The 18,146-nt window shown below is 36.7% G+C and overlaps 2 protein-coding genes across 4 annotated transcripts in view; one reads left to right on the forward strand and one right to left on the reverse strand.

Moving 5' to 3' along the window:
• The first annotated feature begins 452 nt into the window (after nucleotides 1-452).
• LOC111004665 (Uncharacterized conserved protein UCP031279) lies at nucleotides 453-1,887 on the forward strand. The gene has a single exon (XM_022275773.2). It carries the CDS (start codon nucleotides 1,188-1,190, stop codon nucleotides 1,656-1,658), a length of 471 nt encoding a protein of 156 aa, XP_022131465.1. The 5' UTR covers nucleotides 453-1,187; the 3' UTR covers nucleotides 1,659-1,887.
• Nucleotides 1,888-4,909: 3,022 nt separating this feature from the next.
• The window catches only part of ECA3 (endoplasmic reticulum-type calcium-transporting ATPase 3), a 33,337-nt gene continuing 20,100 nt past the window's right edge, over nucleotides 4,910-18,146 (reverse strand). For 2 of the 3 annotated variants that reach the window (XM_088128327.1, XM_088128328.1), the window contains 16 exons: nucleotides 17,889-18,085; nucleotides 17,251-17,362; nucleotides 13,169-13,267; nucleotides 12,935-13,080; nucleotides 12,760-12,817; nucleotides 11,505-11,597; nucleotides 11,211-11,261; nucleotides 10,976-11,107; nucleotides 10,746-10,847; nucleotides 10,329-10,383; nucleotides 9,658-9,743; nucleotides 9,013-9,161; nucleotides 6,532-6,637; nucleotides 6,375-6,428; nucleotides 5,632-5,683; nucleotides 4,910-5,390 (listed from right to left, as the gene is read on the reverse strand). In XM_088128327.1, the coding sequence (XP_087984453.1) occupies nucleotides 5,323-5,390; nucleotides 5,632-5,683; nucleotides 6,375-6,428; nucleotides 6,532-6,637; nucleotides 9,013-9,161; nucleotides 9,658-9,743; nucleotides 10,329-10,383; nucleotides 10,746-10,847; nucleotides 10,976-11,107; nucleotides 11,211-11,261; nucleotides 11,505-11,597; nucleotides 12,760-12,817; nucleotides 12,935-13,080; nucleotides 13,169-13,267; nucleotides 17,251-17,362; nucleotides 17,889-18,085 (1,560 nt within the window). In that variant the 3' untranslated portion in view covers nucleotides 4,910-5,322. Of the gene's footprint in view, nucleotides 5,391-5,631; nucleotides 5,684-6,374; nucleotides 6,429-6,531; nucleotides 6,638-9,012; nucleotides 9,162-9,657; nucleotides 9,744-10,328; nucleotides 10,384-10,745; nucleotides 10,848-10,975; nucleotides 11,108-11,210; nucleotides 11,262-11,504; nucleotides 11,598-12,759; nucleotides 12,818-12,934; nucleotides 13,081-13,168; nucleotides 13,268-17,250; nucleotides 17,363-17,888; nucleotides 18,086-18,146 lie in introns of those variants that run through there. The other variant, XR_015793285.1, reaches the window with a different exon arrangement.

The following is an 18,146-nucleotide window of genomic DNA, read 5'->3' on the forward strand; positions in this document are numbered from 1 at the left end:
GATGGTAGAAGCCTAACAAGAATCCTACTCACTAAAAATCTCTAGAAATCTCAGAATTATGGTCCATGACATGCTAAACATGAATTATTTAATCTCTTTAGAGTTGTCCTGCTAAAATATTTTGGCTAAAGAAGACCAATTCTCACCAAGTCTTACTATAAATTCAATACAAGTTTTAATTCACATAAATAATGAAAAAGACAAATATTTGATGGCTTATTTTGAAATAATCCCATTTACAAGTAAGACCATGCAATATATGCAAAACCCAATCAAAGTTCCAGAAGCAGCCGAGAAGACCACAGCGTTTGATTTGACAAACAAAACAAAGGCCAGAGTCAAGAAAGAAGAAATTAATTATGATTAAAGAAGTAGAAATGTAGAATCTTATTTTGGATAAGATAATTATTTTTCCATTTCTCCATCTTTGCGGCTCCCAACAAATAACATTTCTTGTACGCATGAAATGGAAAAAAAGTTCAATCACAATACAACATAACATAACCCACTGAATATCCAACTCTCGTCGGTCTCATTTTCTCTGTGAATATCCATTTGATAATGTTTCTGTTTTTCGTTATATATCTCTTTTTAATAAACGAAAATAGAATTCTAGGATTCTCCATAACCATGAATTTGAAGATAGTAAAACAAGCGGAAGGAAATTGAAAAGCGAAACAACTAAAATTTTTACAAATAAATTGGGAAGGAGAAACAAGGAAAATAAAGTATAAGAAATGGGCCCACACTTTCTTTTTGAAATCAAAAGGCAAAAGCCATTTGTTTTGGTAATAAATTTTGTTGACCAAGATCGATTTCACCAGAATACAAAATCAATGTCAATCTCATTGAAAGTTAAAATTTTTTGACAAGGCCATGATTCATGTAGAGCTGGATAAGGTTCAAGAACATTTTAAAAAATTTCACATGTTGGAAATCTTGTCAAGTCAACTCCGGCATTATTTCAACCCTGGCCGACGGCCCACGCCAAATACCCCACCTGCTCGATCGCTTTCTGCGCTTGGTCTTATCGCCAGATTTTCTTCCAAATCAGGGTGCTTTCAAATCCACATCCTAGATCTTCTTCTTTCCACTCCCCCATTCTCAACTTATTCGCTTCATACCCAATTCGCATCTCTCTCTCTCTCTCTCAGTAATTTCATCGAACACGTGGTAGGCTTTTTCAGATGAGAACCAAATCGCACAATCAGAGCAAATTTCTCCGATTCGTTACACTGCCCTTCAGAGCTCTGGGCAAGGCCAAGGATTTCTATGTCCGAAGCGTCATGGATTGCGCCCCCAAGGTTAGTTACGGCTACCCATCTGGCCAATTGCCCGTCTTGCCCAAGAGCTACAGCGCCCGCTCCTGCAGATCCAACGAAACAGAGGATTTCAGAGAGCTTGTTAAGGCCGCTTCCGTCAGAAGCTTGGATATTAAAGAAATCGACGCCGATATTGTTTTGCAGCAGAGGCTGAGACAGTCCACCGCCGTGCACGCATCATCCAGGGGGCCGCTGCCTAAAAGTTGCAGCGTTGGGATGGGCAGGATCGATGAAGATAGCGCTTGCGAGTTTGAAGATGGCGCCGAGGAGAAGACCGATTTGGCTTATTCGAGAAGTAGAAGCTACGCTGTTACGAAGAAAACAGCTGGGTTTTGATTAGGGTTTCAATTGCTCGTCTTCTGCAAATTGTTCATTTCCCATGTTAGGAATTTTTTAATAAAATGGGAAGCCAAGAGGATAAATTGTTCCAATGCTTGGAGAATTTTTGTTCTTCTGTGGCCTTGTAGATAAAATAAGTGGTGATTTTTCCTTTGTTTTTTCTGGGTTCTAGATACAAAATATTGAGAAATGAATTGTCGATTCAAGTTGGAGACATTATTCTGAATTCTGAAACATGCCTTATTTTTAATAATTAGCAAAGTTTCCGATTCAGTGTCATGTTGTTTTCTGGCGTCAGGAACAGATAACGATGCAAATATTCCCTCTCTGTACTTTGTCTGAATTATTGGTAATATGTGTCAGCCACCAGCCACCAGCCGCCCTGCCGTCGGTATTCGGGTCGGGAAAGAGGGATCCGATGGGGATCCGGTCAAGACAAAATCGGCCATGGGTCTAGGGTTTCACTGATGAGACAGAGCAAATTATTTGCCATGATTATGGATTTGGGACATTGAACCATAGAGGGATCCTTATGAAAATTGTCGATAAAAATGTCTAAAACATATCGGTGTCGATGGATATTTCGAGAAAAATAATGAAAATTATGAAAATTAATGGAATTTTTTTGAATTAGCCTATAAATGATGACCTTTAACAATTAAATATAAGAATATGACTATTTTACTTATGAAAATATGGAAATATCGAAAAAAGATTTTTTTTTCCTTTAATGAAGATTGATGAAAATTATTTGAATATGTAAACTAAACTTTAATGGTAAACTTTTGACTATTCTTTAGTGGTTTTCATAATAGGATTCATTTGGAAATGAGATAATTATCGCTTTTCAAACATGTTTCTAAATTCTAGTTAACTCGTATCGGTTTACTTTTTACCTACTTATTTTCTCAAATTTGAATTTACACATTTTTCAAACATATTTCAAATCAATCATCAATCAAACTTTCCAATCAAATTTATACAATTTTCAAATACTTCAACCTTGTGATTGTGTCATTCATCCAAATTATCTACCTATGTGCTTCATATTCTACTCATTTGAGCAATTACCTTCAAAACTTTCAATTTACGATGACCGAGTAGAACTATTGTAATTTATATCAAAGTTATCAAGATAGTGCACTAGATCCTCCGAGATCATCTTTTTGGTATTAATTAAGTTAGCTATTCCACTTCATGTTTCACTACTATTTGTATATAATAATATTTTATACAAATATTAAGTTACCCGAGCATTAAATACGTAGGAAAGATTGTAGAAATGCCTTCCAAATATGAGCATGAGCCCAGACCGGTGCTATCTTTGTGAATCAGCGTCGGAGACTTTGGATCATATTTTTCTCCACTGTAAGTACACAGAAAGTATTTGGTATCGTCTTTTCGATACTTTCCAGATTTCCTCCGCTCTCCACAACCATATTGATAATTTCATTGCTGAGGTTCCATCTGTTCCGCTCACTAAACCAAGATATATTCTCTAGAGCAACGCCGTGAGCTCGATTCTTTGGCATATCTGGTTGGAGAGAAATCATCGTACTTTCTTAGGCACATTGAAGCCTCCGGCCAACCTTTGGGAAAATATAACTATTTCAGCTTCTTTTGGTCCTCTAAATCCCCATTTGTTATAATTATGATGCAACCACCATATCTCTATATTGGAGTGCCTTCATTTAGTCCTCTTTTTTTGTGTATGTTTCTCACATACTTCGATAAGTAGTTTTTCAAAAAAAAAAAATATATATATATATATATATATATTTTTTTTTTAATTCTAAGATTATTTCAATCTTTATATATGTGAATATTTCACATATATTGTTCAATTGTGTAACTAAGGACTATATTGGATTAGAAATTATCAATAAAGCAAATTCCAAATCTTATAAGTTATAATTTATAAAGTATTAAAATTCGAATATTTCATTGAACAGATTAAGATTACAATCATCGAGGTTGTGAGAAATTATAGACTATAGTGGCATAGTATTTCACATATATTGTTCAATTGTGTAACTAAGGACTATCTTGGCTACATGCTCATGACAATCTCATTCCACGTACTCAAAATGCTCCAAAATGTATTTTAAAGGTACACCTAGTCACCTTCCTGCAAAGAGTTGTGTTCTTGTATTACCACTATCTATTCTCTTACATTTAAGTTATACAATAAGCTTTCCAAAATACTTTCAAATGTTTTCCAAAACTTTTTTCTCTAACCCCATTTTCCAAAACCGTTTTCTTGAGAATGAGATGGAGATTGCTTGTAGGTGAAAGTAAGAGCCACACAATCGCTTTACGAGTCTTGAAAAAGCACAATAGACTGTTTGCAAACCTTCAAACTTAGCTTACTTCTAATATGATACTTGAAATTGAATTTCTGTAATGAATACTTTGGTCAGAGGTGTGGAACTGGGGGTTATTGCTATTTACTTCATTGAATCAATGATGCACCACCAAGATCAATGGATCTCATCTCTTTTTATGGAATCAAGTGGACTTGAGGCTTGTTTTTCTGTCGTAGTTTCAGCAGCTTTGATGGCGAAACTAGGAAACTTCTATATTCTTGATAATCCAAATGTTACTTTTCTAATAAATATTATCAATTTTAGTTCTAGTCAATGAACTGTCAAGTGCCTTCATCAACAAATGTTAATGGTGGACATTAAAAATAATTTTATTTCTAATTTTAGAAATGTATAAACAATTTAGAGTTTAAAGACTGAAAGTATAGAGGAAAAAATACGATTTAAACTAAATTTATAATATCTATGTAGTTATTGGATCTTGATCATTTATACTGTTCGATTATTTATCAAAATTGAAGCTTCTTAGTTGCTCAAATATATTCGAACTAGCCAAATGTGAGCATAGCTTGATCTACCTAAGATTTGTTGTAAAAAGAAAACAGACTTTAAATAAATAAATTGAATGTGGTGCAGAATCCCATTTCTATGAATGTACCACAAACCATTGGAGCAGAAATACCATTTTAAGCTATCTTGATATCAAATGCAATGGAAGAAAACGATGTCACAGAGCTGAAAGATTCGAAGTTCGTGGATAAAACATCAATCTTTTCCTCTCTTGGTTTGAAAAGACTTGATACTTTTAATGGTGCAATTGAACAGGTAACTTCTAGCAATGAGTTCATTTGGAAATGTTCCCTTTTGCAAGGAACCTACAAAGTGCTGCTACCTTACCTCCCACACCAATCATCTTTGAACCAATTTAACAGCAAATTCCTCCCATGGAGGAATTGATAATATAAATTGCAGCAAAAATTGTTCTGTCGAGATTTGCTATGTGAAAAAACAAAATTCCAGAACCAAAAATGTTAATTTTCATGTTAGGATAAATTTTAAACTAACAGATCAAATTCAAAAGATTAGTACCCCACAAGTTTTCACCAGCAGATTCATCTTTCCGCTTTCTCTTCACGATTGTTGTGTAGTAATACTGACCTGTAGCTTGGGGTACTGTTAACGTCAGCCTCGTGGGAATATTCCGGTATAAGATTAATGAATACTAGTGAATGCACTCGGGTTGAATTCTTGAGGTTGGATAGGATAAAACAAGAGTGACATCAATCTTCATCCTTGTTAATCAGCCATGCTTGTTGCTTTAGTATAACGACGTTTTCCTACTTGTCACGCAATTCCTTCTTTGGAAGTAAATCATGCCTTCTGAATCTGAATGGAAGCCTGATCCCTACAATTGTCAAACGACCGAGTAAAATGAGAAAAATTTAGATGGGAACCAATAAGTTGCCTCACTTTTTACCTATTACTGCATCAAAATACACAATTAACAAAACAAGAAAATAATTGGAAATTATTACTTTCACTTCCTCTTCACATAATCATAAATACTTATAAACTACAAATTCTTAGACATGAGCAAACATGCAGTAACAATAATATATATTATAAAACAGGTGAGGAAGACATACTGCCACTAGAGCGTCGTGAAAAGAACTTTAGTATCTCATCAATTATAATAACCTGCATCAAATAAAGAACAGATCGTTTAAATTGATATGGAAAAATGAGAATTTGGTAGGTATGCACATAAATATTGTACAAGCATCCATAGAGGGGTTTCCAAGAGTTGAGCAAAACTAGTTGTCACAGTAGTTAGTGCATATATTCAATGCATTGACATTGGATAACATTTTTTGGTTGTCCCTAACACACACCCTCCCCGAGACCTGTATATCCTCCAATCACTGGAGGAAGTACTATCTGAACATCATAATCACTGCTACAACTATTCATGCACTTCCAAATTGCCATTAGTGAACCAGACTCTTCAGGCTCTTTCTATGTGGACAAAGCACACTTCGTGTATTTGGAAATGAATAAGCCTCTATACTGGTCAATTTAGAAAGCACTGTGAAAGCAGATGTTACACAACAGGTAATGGTAGTTCATGTTTTGACAAATTCTTCATTCAAGAATCAAGATACAAATGAAGTTTGAGCGATCCTAGATGAATATTTTTAAGAAAAGAATCTTACAACCCATAAATGAAGTTTCTAGATTAACATTTTCAAGAAAAGAATCTTAAAATTGCACCGAAAGTACTAGTGCCCATAACACATAACAACACTCAGACACCATCAGGCCAATAGGGTGGGGGATAATAAGAACAGATATGGAACATCAGAGAATGAGGCAAGAGATGCAATATTACTGGAAACGAAAGATACAAAACCAGAGTCCACTCAGCCCAAGATAGTGGCGTTACCTGTAATAGAAACATTTTACAGTCTGTCAAACTCAACTCACTTAATTATCAGAAACTTTCACCAAAGGAATCACAAGTGGATCAAGAGAAAGAAACAACTTACAGAGAAAAGAACAGCGAGTGGTCGCACATACATAATCAGCATGTGAAGGATCATAGTTAAGAAAATGGAAGCAACGAGCCATAAATTACTCCAGGGAGGAATAACACTGAAAAACACATCTTGATGTTAGTCCCAACCTCCAACGTATTCCTCCCCCAGCACAGTGATGGAAAATGAACACCCACAAAAAGATAAAGAAACTCAAACAAAAGGTAAAAGGGAAAAAAAAATCCCTATCAACCATTAAAGCATGAGAAAGCAGCAACCAAAAATGAAAAGTGCTGAAATCCCAGACAGAGTGGTCCCAGACAAATTGCCATCGGGGTAGAGACAGTGGCTTGGTCATTGGATGCTACAGGCCAATTTTCTGGTTGGTGACTCTCAAAATCACTAGTGATGATCTCTTGCCATGAGTTCATCTCTCACTTATCATGCTTCACCTGGCATCTCACCAACAGCAACCAAAAATGAAAGACACTCAGACTAACCCAGGCGTTTTCAATGGGAACGATAGTTGAGAGCTAACAAGGTTAGCAAGTATAGATAGGCCTATCAGTTTGTACCTCCCTCTCCAAGCTAATAGCGAAAGTTTTGGCTAAAAGACTTAAAAAGGTACTCCCTTACATTATAGATGATGCACAAGTTGCCTTTGTGGGAGGAAGGCAAACTCTGGATGCCATTCTAGTTATTTGCGAGGCGATAGGGGAATGGAGCTCGCTAAAGAAAGGCTTATTACTAAAGCTAGATTATGAAAAAGTCTATGACAAAGTTGATGTGGTCTATTCAGATGCCATTTTAGAGCATAAGGGCTTTTGCTCTTGTTAATTTCTCAGTTATTACTAATGGTAGGCCCCGTGGTAGGATTTCTACAAAAAGAGGGTTGAGGCTGAGGACCCCCTTTCCCCTTCCTTTTCACTATGATTGGAAACTCCTTTAGTCGCTTAATACACTACTGCTGTGAAAAAAGATCCTGTAGGGCTTCTCGGTTGGAAGGAACAGAGCGATGGTCTCCCATTTGCAATATGTTGATTATTACAAGAAGAAGCTCTCCAATTGGTGGATAATCATTTCTCTTTTCCCCTATGCCTCTGGGTTGTTCGTCGACATCGCAAAAACTCCCCTCATAGGGATAAATATCAATCAGCAAATGGTGAAAGCTCAGGCTGAAGTGGCTATGGAGGTTTACACAAGAGGATTATACGCTTTGGAAAAAGGTTATTAATAGCAAATATGGAGCGGGTGCGGTTGGATAACGCAGCAGCCATAAGGGAAAGCCCGTGGGAGACCTTGGTTTGATATTGCTAAGAACGGTTCACACTTCCTCAATTTTTTGGCATTTAAAGTGAATCAAGGGCTGAGAATCAGATTTTGGAAGGATAAATGGGTGGGAGATTGTCCTTTGGCTCAATCCTTTCCAGATTTGTTTAGCATCTCCATGAAAAAAGGGGCGTCCAATTCAGATGGTTGGAATAAAAACATAAAGACTGGGCTGGGACTTAGGCTTCAGAAGAGGCCTTATCCACAGAGAATTAGATAGCTGGGTGGCCTTGGTGAGTACCATTGACTCTGTGAAGCTGGGAAGGGGTAGAGACAGAGTGGCTTGGTATTTGGTGCTACAGGACAATTTTCTGAAAGGTAACTTTCTTTAAGCTTACAGAAATGGTGCATAAATTGAGAGCACCATTGGCTAGTTTGATCGGAAAATGGAAAGTCCAGAAGAAAGTTAAGGTGTTCCTTTGGTCAGTGGCCCATAGCGGTTTAAACACCCAAGGTAATTTTCAGAGAAAGTCCAGGTAGGCAGTGGGCTCTCTCCCCCTCAGTATGTTGCTTATGTATTAACAATATAGAATCTAGTAACCATCTTTTCCTTCACTGTTTTTTGGCTACGAAGGGGTGGTCCTTCCTCTTTAAAGAGTTTGGTTCATCTTTAATGCTGCCTCAACGAGTGGAAGATTGGATTATTGAAGCCTTTAAGGGCTGGCACTTCAATGTCCTTGTTTTCTGGAGCTGTGCTGCTATGGGTCCTTTGTGGAACATATGTTTGGAGAAAAACAAGAGAATGTTTGAAGATAGATCTACTTCCTTTTTTAATTTTTGTAACAATGTACAGCTCACATCCTCTGGGTGGAGTTACAACCACAAGAAATTATTTTGTAATTATAGCTTTTCCCTCATTGTTATAGATTGAAAAGCTCTTCTTCATTAGTTTCTGTTTCAGGGGGACCCCTCTTCCCCTGCCCTTAGGTTATGATGTTCTCTTTTATTGTCTATATATTGCTAAAGTTTCTTATCCAAAAAAAAAAAAGAAAACGAAGAATTCAGAAATGTGAAATCTTTACCTTTTATATTCTTATTAAAACTAACAAATCTAGCATTTACATAGGGAAAGCAAAGTTTTAATTGCCATTTGCTTCACTCAACTATGCAACAATTTTGATGATTTGCAGAAACCTGAAAATATAAATGTAATTGAATACTTACAGAAGAGATTGATTTTCACTTAGATTATTTAAAGCATTGAACATCTCGACAACAACTAGTACAGTCATAGACACAGTCGATGGGTGCCGATCCTCAAATATACTGCAAGGGTATGTTGTCTCTCTTGTTGAGCAAGTATCAAAATTCATCTGAAAGAAATATCCCAAATTGAGAAAGGGCCAAAACCAACTAAATGTGCTAACAGTCCAATTTTTCTTTTCTTTAAAATACAATTGCGCAAGGGGAAAGATGAGTGTAGAGATTCAAGCTGAATCTTTTGAAGTTAAAAGATCCTTCTATTATTATCAGGCATGAAGAATTTGAAGTTAATTAAATGCACTCAAGCTCTCTGCAAGAATATCTTGGCATAATTTTTTAATACCCTACTCAAAATCTTGTTGATACTAGAATTGAGCTCAATATTGCTTATCTAACAGTCCTACAAGTCAAAAGTAATGAAGTCAAAAAAAAAAAAGAAAAAGAAAAATACAAGTCAGAAGTAATGGTTAAGAACAGAGCAAGGATAAGTTTTTGTTTTTGTTTTTTTCCTCAATGCACATAACATGCATATGCTTCTCTCCATATGTTATACCTAAGAATAAAGTGCAATATCCTATAGCAAGATAATACAACATAGAGTTTTACCAATTCATTGTAAGTTAGCTTAGGACCGCTGTCAGAGTATATAAACCACCATATGAAGCCAGCAATTGTTGCAAGACCGACATAAGCTGCACCAATGATACAACCATTCAAAAGCTTATTGCCAGCTTTAACTTCTGATAACAGCTGATAATTTGAATGTGATGAGAATTTAGGTCTACGTATACAAGAATGAGAAGTATTTCTGTATCCACTAGGAGAACTCATTATCGATGCATAAGATGACAATTGGACTCACCACAGGAACTTGATAGAATAAATTAACAAAAGATAATTGATTCAACATACAACAGGGAGAATAGTGTAGTTAGTTCATCTAATGCAATCAATTGATTCCAACTACATTAAAACAAGCATGTAAACCTAGACTTTTGATCATTTTCAGTTCAATCGATTATTGGCCATGAGGGAAAAACTTGTATCCCATCAGTTAAGAAAATATAAAGGGAAGAAAATTGTGAAGGTAACCGAGTATAGTTCCCTAAAGTAACAGTCTACCTAGCCATGTCAAGGCACATAGGTCAGTCAGGATCCCAGAGTCCCAAAATGAAAACTTTTGCAAGTAAGAAACACAAAGATGCCAAGCTAAAACCATAGATATCTAGCAACAACATTCCATGGAAAAAACCAGATTTAGGTAATTTATTGCCTACCTCCAATTACCAAATAACGAAAGAACAACCACCCAGTCACCACAGCTTCATTCACCTGCATGATCAAATCAATTGGACTAGTACCTTCGTAAAAGAGGCAAGCTATTGTTCTAGGAATAAAAATTCAGTTGAATTTTATATCATCAAATAGTAGTAAGAGCAGTAAAAGAGATGGAAGACAAGGGAAGAATCTAGACACAGCAATATTAGTCACCAGCCACATAAGTAATACACGAGAGAAAAAATATAACCATTGACCCAATAGCATAAGCACTAACGAAGATGAAGATGAAGATAAAGATGAAGAGAAGGATATAACCATAAATCTGATGTTAATCACTGAACTTCACAAGTAACCACCCATGAAGATGACAAATTTATTACCTGTTAAAGAATAAAAATTCATTTGTTCAATACCTTTCGTGGCTTGGCTTTCATTACATCAGAGTCTTGTTTATTAAATCCAATTGCTGTTGCAGGCAACCCATCAGTGACCAAGTTGACCCAAAGAAGTTGCACCTGTAATCATTTTTTAGATGAGAAAAGATAAATGTCCTTTTCCACCTCACGGAAGTACAATAAACTTGTGCACAAAGAATAACCATCATCAAAGACATTGACATGTTAAAAAAGGTGAAAGAACAAACAGGGGCAAGAGTCTCTGGTATTCCAAGAACAGCTGCCACAAATATACAAACTACTTCACCAATATTTGAAGAGATCATGTATCTGATGAACTGCTTGGTGTTATTGTAGATAGCTCGGCCCTCTGCAACAGCCTATCAAGTTCGAAACTAGTCACAAAGTTTAAGGATATATGAATTCCAAAATAATAAATCTTCTTTATCTTGTAAACTTTTAGGACATGAGGCAGGAGCTTACCGCAACAATAGAAGCAAAATTGTCATCAGCCAAAACCATATCAGAAGCACTCTAGGTATAGAGAAAGGGAAGAAAGAAAAATGGCAAGGAAATAGTTAGCATCATCAATAAGAATTAGATCAAGAAAGCAAACGGAGGGGTGTATTTAATATGACTAATGAACTAAAGCACATTAACAAATTGTGTGCAGAAAGTAATTACTGGGAGTTGAAAAAAGTAAAAAACCAAAAGAACATATTTGCAAATATGAAAAATAATTGGACATCATATAAATTTGCCAGTAAACACACCAACCTTAGCAACTGCTGTTCCTGAACCCATAGCAATTCCTATATCTGCTTTCTTCAACGCAGGTGCATCATTGACGCCATCACCTGTCATAGCAACCTAAAAATCGACAGAACAAGAAATTAAAAAAATGTAACATGTGTGCTCAGGAATGTTTGTGCATACAAATTACTATTAGTATTTGTCTTCCACCAAAATTTAGGCCTATTTTGACCTTTTCCAACAGTAAGTTCTTAGCCAACGTCCTGTCCCTCCTCCAAATCAAAAGAAAAAGAAATGTGGACGCAATAATTCTTTAAAAGATGAAATTAAAAAAAATAATCACAAGATGAAGTATTTTCCATCCAGATCCTGACTGTCAAAGTTATTTTCACCGAATAAATTCTTAAACATGATAATTTAATGTTTTGTTTTTATTCACGGAAGGGCTCGTGGTAGAATTCTTGCTTATAGAGATTTAAGGCAAGGTGATCCCCTTTCACATTTTCTTTCTCTTTTCGTAAGTGATGTGTCGAGAAGTATGATTGAAAACATCTATTCAAAGCGAAGGCTTTTCAGTGGGTATCAACATGGTTCATGTTTCACATTGCAATTTGCTAATGACATTCTTCTCTTCTGCAAGAGTAACGATCTTATGCTAGGAAAATTGATCACCACGATTCAATTTTGTGAATGGATATCAGGATCTAAGGTGAATTAGGACAAATCTTCAGTTTGTGCTTAAAGATTGGTCCTGTCATCTAAATCAATTTGCTTCAAAGGTTGATTCTCTTCCAATCTCTAATATGGGCATGCCACTAGGAGGTAACCCAAAATATTATAGTTTTTGGTTTCCAATCATTGAAAAAATTGGACAGATGGAGGAGATTTCACTTATCGAGAGGTAATTCAGTTCTTGCTAACATCCCAATATACTTCATGTCTATTTCTCTGATGCCAATTAAAGTTCACAGAAAAATAGAACGAAGTATGAGTATTTTATTCAGGGAATGAAATGGTGGGGTCCTTTGCAAAATAATATCCACGACATCTCATATATTTACTATTCATCATGTAGAGACTAAGGTTGGAGACAATCCAATGTCATGTATTCTCATTATTAAAGTCTATATATACAGACAAATATACAAGGTTGACCTAATCCTATAAGGAGAAGGTAAATGACAAATTAATATTAATATAAGAATATAAAATATACTAATATCTATACTCTAACACATCAAACAAAAGAAAGAAAATAACAAAACATGCATAAAGTTACCACTTCATTCTGATGTTGTAAGGCCTCCACAAGCATTCTCTTATGAGAAGGTTCGACCCTGTAAAAATGCACTCTATAAAAGATGTATACTGACAAAAGAATTTATTAAATATTCATTGAATAAAATGATCATATATGTAATGAGTATCTAATCATACATGATTATACAAATTACCTGGTGAATAGAGCCATTCGTTGCAATGCGATTGTTTGTTGCATAGCAGGTAGCTCTTCAAATTCAGAAGCAGTAAAAGAATGATCGGTTAGATCTACCAAGTGATCAAAAGCACCAATCTTGCGGCAAAGTGATTCCGCAGTTGACTACAAATGCATGTTAAGTCAGCAAGTTATTGCCTATAAAGAAAGTGACATAAAATTAATAAGGTCAAAGGGCTGAATGTAGAGAAACCTTATTGTCTCCGGTTACAACTATAACACGTATTCCGGCAGTCATGCATGAAAGCATAGCATTTCTCACTTCCTCTCTTGGTGGATCAAGCATTCCAACCTTTATAATGGGAGGTAAACAAATCAACCTAAGAAGGAGCCAGAAAAGGAAACCACAACCCAGAAACAACGCCACCAAAAATAAATTTTTAGACATGGGCTCCAACCAAACAAAGGAGCATAAACGACCAATTACAGATAGGTTAAATGAACTGCAATATTGGAAAAATATGAAACAGTAGAAATAATATTCTTAACAGTAGCATGGCAATAAGTACAAATCTCAATATGATTCAAAAAATAGAAAGTGGGATCTTGAAGTAATTGTAGATCATTGTTGTCCCCTGTTATGCCTATAACATTAACATGTATGTCCATAATCATGGAATAAAGAATAGCATTTAATTCGTATTTAGACTTTAGGAGTCGAAAAAAGATAAGGTCCAATCTGTTGTGCTTCATTCACTTGCAATCCATAAAAAACAAATGGCTTCAGAATTAGTTTAGTAGGCTTTGTGTTAAACAAAAGATTGACAAATGGAAGAACCTTTTCCTCTCTATTTCTTCTCGGTCTTAAAGGCTGCCTCGAAGGTTGTGAATGAAATTGAGAAGCTGACCCGCAATTTCTTTTGGAAAGGACGAGGTACTAGTGGCCCGATTACTCAACTTGTGAGTTGGGGGAAGACCGCACTTCTGATGCAATACGGAGGTCTCAGTATAGGGGCCTTACACCAGAAGAACAACAGTTTACTCCTCAAATGGCTTTGGAGATTCACCCAAGAAAGGAATGCGCTGTGGAGAAAGGTCATTGTTAGTATCTATGGTGAAGATCCTCACGGGTGGAATTCTCTTCCCCCAAAAAGGTTGTGCTAAAGGTAGACCTTGGTTCGACATCTTTAAAAATAGTTCGTTCCTCACCAAATTCCTTGAGTTAGGGGTGTTCAAATAACCCGGTAACCCGAAGAACCCAACCCAAACCGTGAGGGTTGGGTTGGGTTTAAATGTTCGGTTCGGGTTGGGTTCAAGATTTTAAGAACCAATCGATTCGGTTCGGTTCGGTTCTCGGGTTAGGAGAAAAAAAATCAATTTAACCCGAACCGAACCGAATTTAATCATATATATACATATATTAGCTTTTCTAGGGTTTTGCTAGCCACCTCTTTGCCTCTCATCTCTCAATCTCCCTCTCAAGCCGCCTCTTCGCCTCCATCTCTCAATCTCTCTCTTAATCTCATCCCATCTCTCTCAATTTTCCTTTCAATCTCATCCCATATCTCACAATATCATCCCACCTCTCTCAATCTCACCATCTCAAGTCTCGTTTCTTGCCGTTCATGGTTATTGTTCGCATTTGTTGACAGCTGTTTGCATATGTTCGCTGTCATCGTTCGCATCTGTTCACTGTTGGCATATTTTTGCTGCCATTTGCCTCTGTTCGCGGCCCCTCACCTCTGTTCGTGACCCTTTGCATCTATTTGCCTCTATTCGTCGTCGTTCGCATCCTTCAGTCTGCTACTATTTGTTGTTGTTAGTCGTTCCTTCTCGTTTGCCGCCATTCCCTCAAGTTTACTGTCGTCCACCGCTCGTTCCATCGTCCAAACCTTCCTTTGAAAAAAAAGAATAGAATGTAGAGCAACCCAATGACCCGACCCGACCTAACCCGAAAAATATAGGGTTGGTTTGGCTAGTATAGTCGGTTCCATCGAGTGGGGAAACAGTCCAACCCGAAATTTTGGGTTGGTCCAAAAAATGTCCTGAACCCGACCCAACCCAACCCGTGAACACCCCTACCTTGAGTTCAAGATAAGTAAAGGGAGCCGGATCAAATTTTGGTCGGACACATGGATTGGGAATGAATCCCTACAGAAAACGTTCACAACTATGTTCAATCTTTCTACAGAAAAAGGAGGCAACAGTTTTGGAGTGTTGAAACGCTAACGAGAATGATTGGGACCTAGGTTTGCGAAGAGGCCTTTTTGATTGGGAGGTGGAAAGTTAGTTGGGGCTTATTCAAGCTATAGATGTGAGATTGGGGGAGGGAGAGGATCGGGTTTTGTGGTCCCTTGGAGGTAAGGGACATTTCTCTACTCGATCGGCTTTTTTGAAGATGATGGATTGTAGACCCTCCTTAAGTTCTCCTCTCATCTCGGCAATATGGAAATTTAAGGTCCCAAAGAAGATCAAAGTCTTTCTTTGGTCTCTAACTTATAGAAGTCTTAACACCCATGAGAGGCTTCAGAGAACATGCAAAAATTAGGTTTTATCCCCTTCGGTGTGCTCCTTTTGTCTGATGCACAGGGAAAGCTTAGACCATATGTTTTTCCTCTTGGATTCTTTTGATATTTCTATATGCTTTTCTAAAAAGATTGACGACCGGATGGACAAGGTTCTTTTTGGGTGGACTCTCTCTAAGAATACCACTTTTGTTTGGAGATGTGCTTCAAGAGCTCTCTACTTTGGAATATTTGGCGTGAAAGAAATTCTCGCGTTTTCGAAGATAAGTCCTCTACTATTGATATTTTTTGTATGAATGTACAGAACATGGCCTCTTGGTGGTGTATCAATTACAGTAAATTCTTTTGTAACTACAACATTTCCATGTTTATGCACAATTGAAAAGCGGTTGTTTAGTTCTTGGTGGGGTGATCTCTACCCAGCCTTTAGGCTGTACCTTTTTTGGTTGATCAATACAAAGTTGTTTCTTATCTAAAAAAAAAATTTTAGTAGGCTTTGTTATTTTTTTGCTTTTTCTACTCTCAATGTAATGCTTGAGCATAGCTAAGTCCACTTACGCAGGCTTTTGTGATCCAAATGGGGGCATAAAGTATTTACAAGGGATTTATTGGGTGTTTGTGGGCTGGGCTCCCTAAATAGATTGTACTAAAAAATGGCCAACCCAGTTAGCCGACCGAGTGACTAGGTGCTGGGCCGATCCGGGAAGGCCCAGATGGCACTTAGCAGAGTTTCCTGCCTTTACCAGAGAAGTAACTGGCGTACGTCAAACTGTGCAAGCTGATGTTGCTGGTTGAAATTCTTTAATAGGTTGTTCTTAGTACTACCCTTTAAATCCAATGTGATGCTTGAGCATAGAGGCACATAAATGAACTAAAACCCCATCAAAATAAGAGGGATCTTGAGACTATGCAACAACATGGTTAAGAAAGAATTTATAATTATTACCTACACCAAGATGTACCTTTCTTTTCAGTGGGCCATTCCCTAGGAACTCCGTGTCAAACATGCTTGGCCTCGAGCAATTCCATGTGAGGAAAAGCAAGTTGTGTTTGTAAGAAAAGTTTTTACTTTCAAAAGTAGATTAAGTCAAGTAGGTGGCATATCTAGGTCATATGGGATGCCGGAGCACACCAAAGCCGTTAGATGCCAAATCTTTATTTGAAATCCTAGTCTGAATCCAAGGGCTCGAGGTGTTACAAACTTACAACCAAGCTGATTCTTTGATCTTTAGAAGGGGATTCAGTATACTGATTCCTAGGAATTCCAAGAAAAATCAAATTACTACATTTAAACCCAAATAATTTTATTATGAGTCTCATGCATTTTTTTTTTTAGAACCAATCCACATTGCGGCCACTCGAAGTACTACTACTTCGGGGCACGTTGAATCAATGAGGAGGAGTCTCATGCATCTTTTATCTTCTATTTTTCTGTTAGTATCTGTTGTTGGACTTAGGAGGGTCGTACAAATTCTGTAGCTGAACATATAAAAATCAGACGCTTAAATGCCTTGGGGTTCTGTAATTGTATGTCTTGGGGTCGTACAAAATCAGACTCAACAATCAATCAGATGCTAGTTGAATAACATACAGACCCAAATCATTCTCCAATCTCCAACAATAAATAAACTTAGTAACCTTCAACCGATGTAAAATTCTAAGGAAGAAACAAAATTGTAGACGAGGTGGAATAATATGAATCAGTTGTAAGAATGCATCAATCAGGAACCATGTAGCAGCATGATGAAAGACAACATATAGAATGAGGCAGCAAATAAATTTAGCATGCAATTTCAAAAAGAAAGCATACCAACCCAATGAATGTTAGGTCTTGCTCATCACCAAAGGATAAACTCTGCTGACTCGCAGGAATCAATTTAAATGCAATAGCCAGGCATCTAAGCATTTCATTTCCTGCAAAACTGTCCAAAGCATACATTCATACAACTTTTTATAGCATGTACATCATTACATGACGCACAAGTATTTCAAGCTTCAATCCATTCTTATGGAAGAATAGACCTCTTGTGAACCAACAGTGCCACGAGACCAAAATTTTTGTGCCTTGCCTTGCTAGAGAATTTCGTAATTGCCCTTTATTTTTAGTAAATGTCATCTGGGTTTTTAGTAGTGTCCATTGCCATTTTGAATATATATAATTCTCCTATATTACATCTTTTAACATTAATACATATCAATTTGTATTAATGAGCTTAATAACAACTAAAAGTAAGCTCAATCATGTCTGAAAAGTAATGCTACCTTTGCTTCTCTTTGTACCCAATGAACATAAAGAGTAGGGAGATTTCTAGGCACATATGATAATAGAAATTTTCTGCACGCTTGGTGTGTGAAAAGAAAAGGATATAGCCAAAGAGAGGGAAAGAAGGGAACAGGATGTTTTATGAACATTAACATATTCGCTGATAAAATGCCACAAGTTCTAACCTTTGAAATCTTGCTTCCAGTTCAGTACGAATACTAGCAGTTAAAACACTGGTGGAACCATCTTCATTGCAAAGAATACTTGAGCATCTTGAGATAATGCTCTCAGGAGCACCCTTGGAGAATAAGATATGTGACTGATTTCTGCTACATAAAATGCTCATCATCTTGCGATCACGAGAAAATTCCAGTACCGAAATCTGCAAAGTATCTTTCGATAAACAACCGACACAACTAAAACAACCTCCTGAAAAATTCAAT

Source organism: Momordica charantia (genome assembly GCF_013281855.1).
Source record: "Momordica charantia cultivar OHB3-1 chromosome 8 unlocalized genomic scaffold, Mcharantia_2.0 BLBB01000008.1, whole genome shotgun sequence".
Lineage (NCBI taxonomy): Eukaryota > Viridiplantae > Streptophyta > Magnoliopsida > Cucurbitales > Cucurbitaceae > Momordica > Momordica charantia.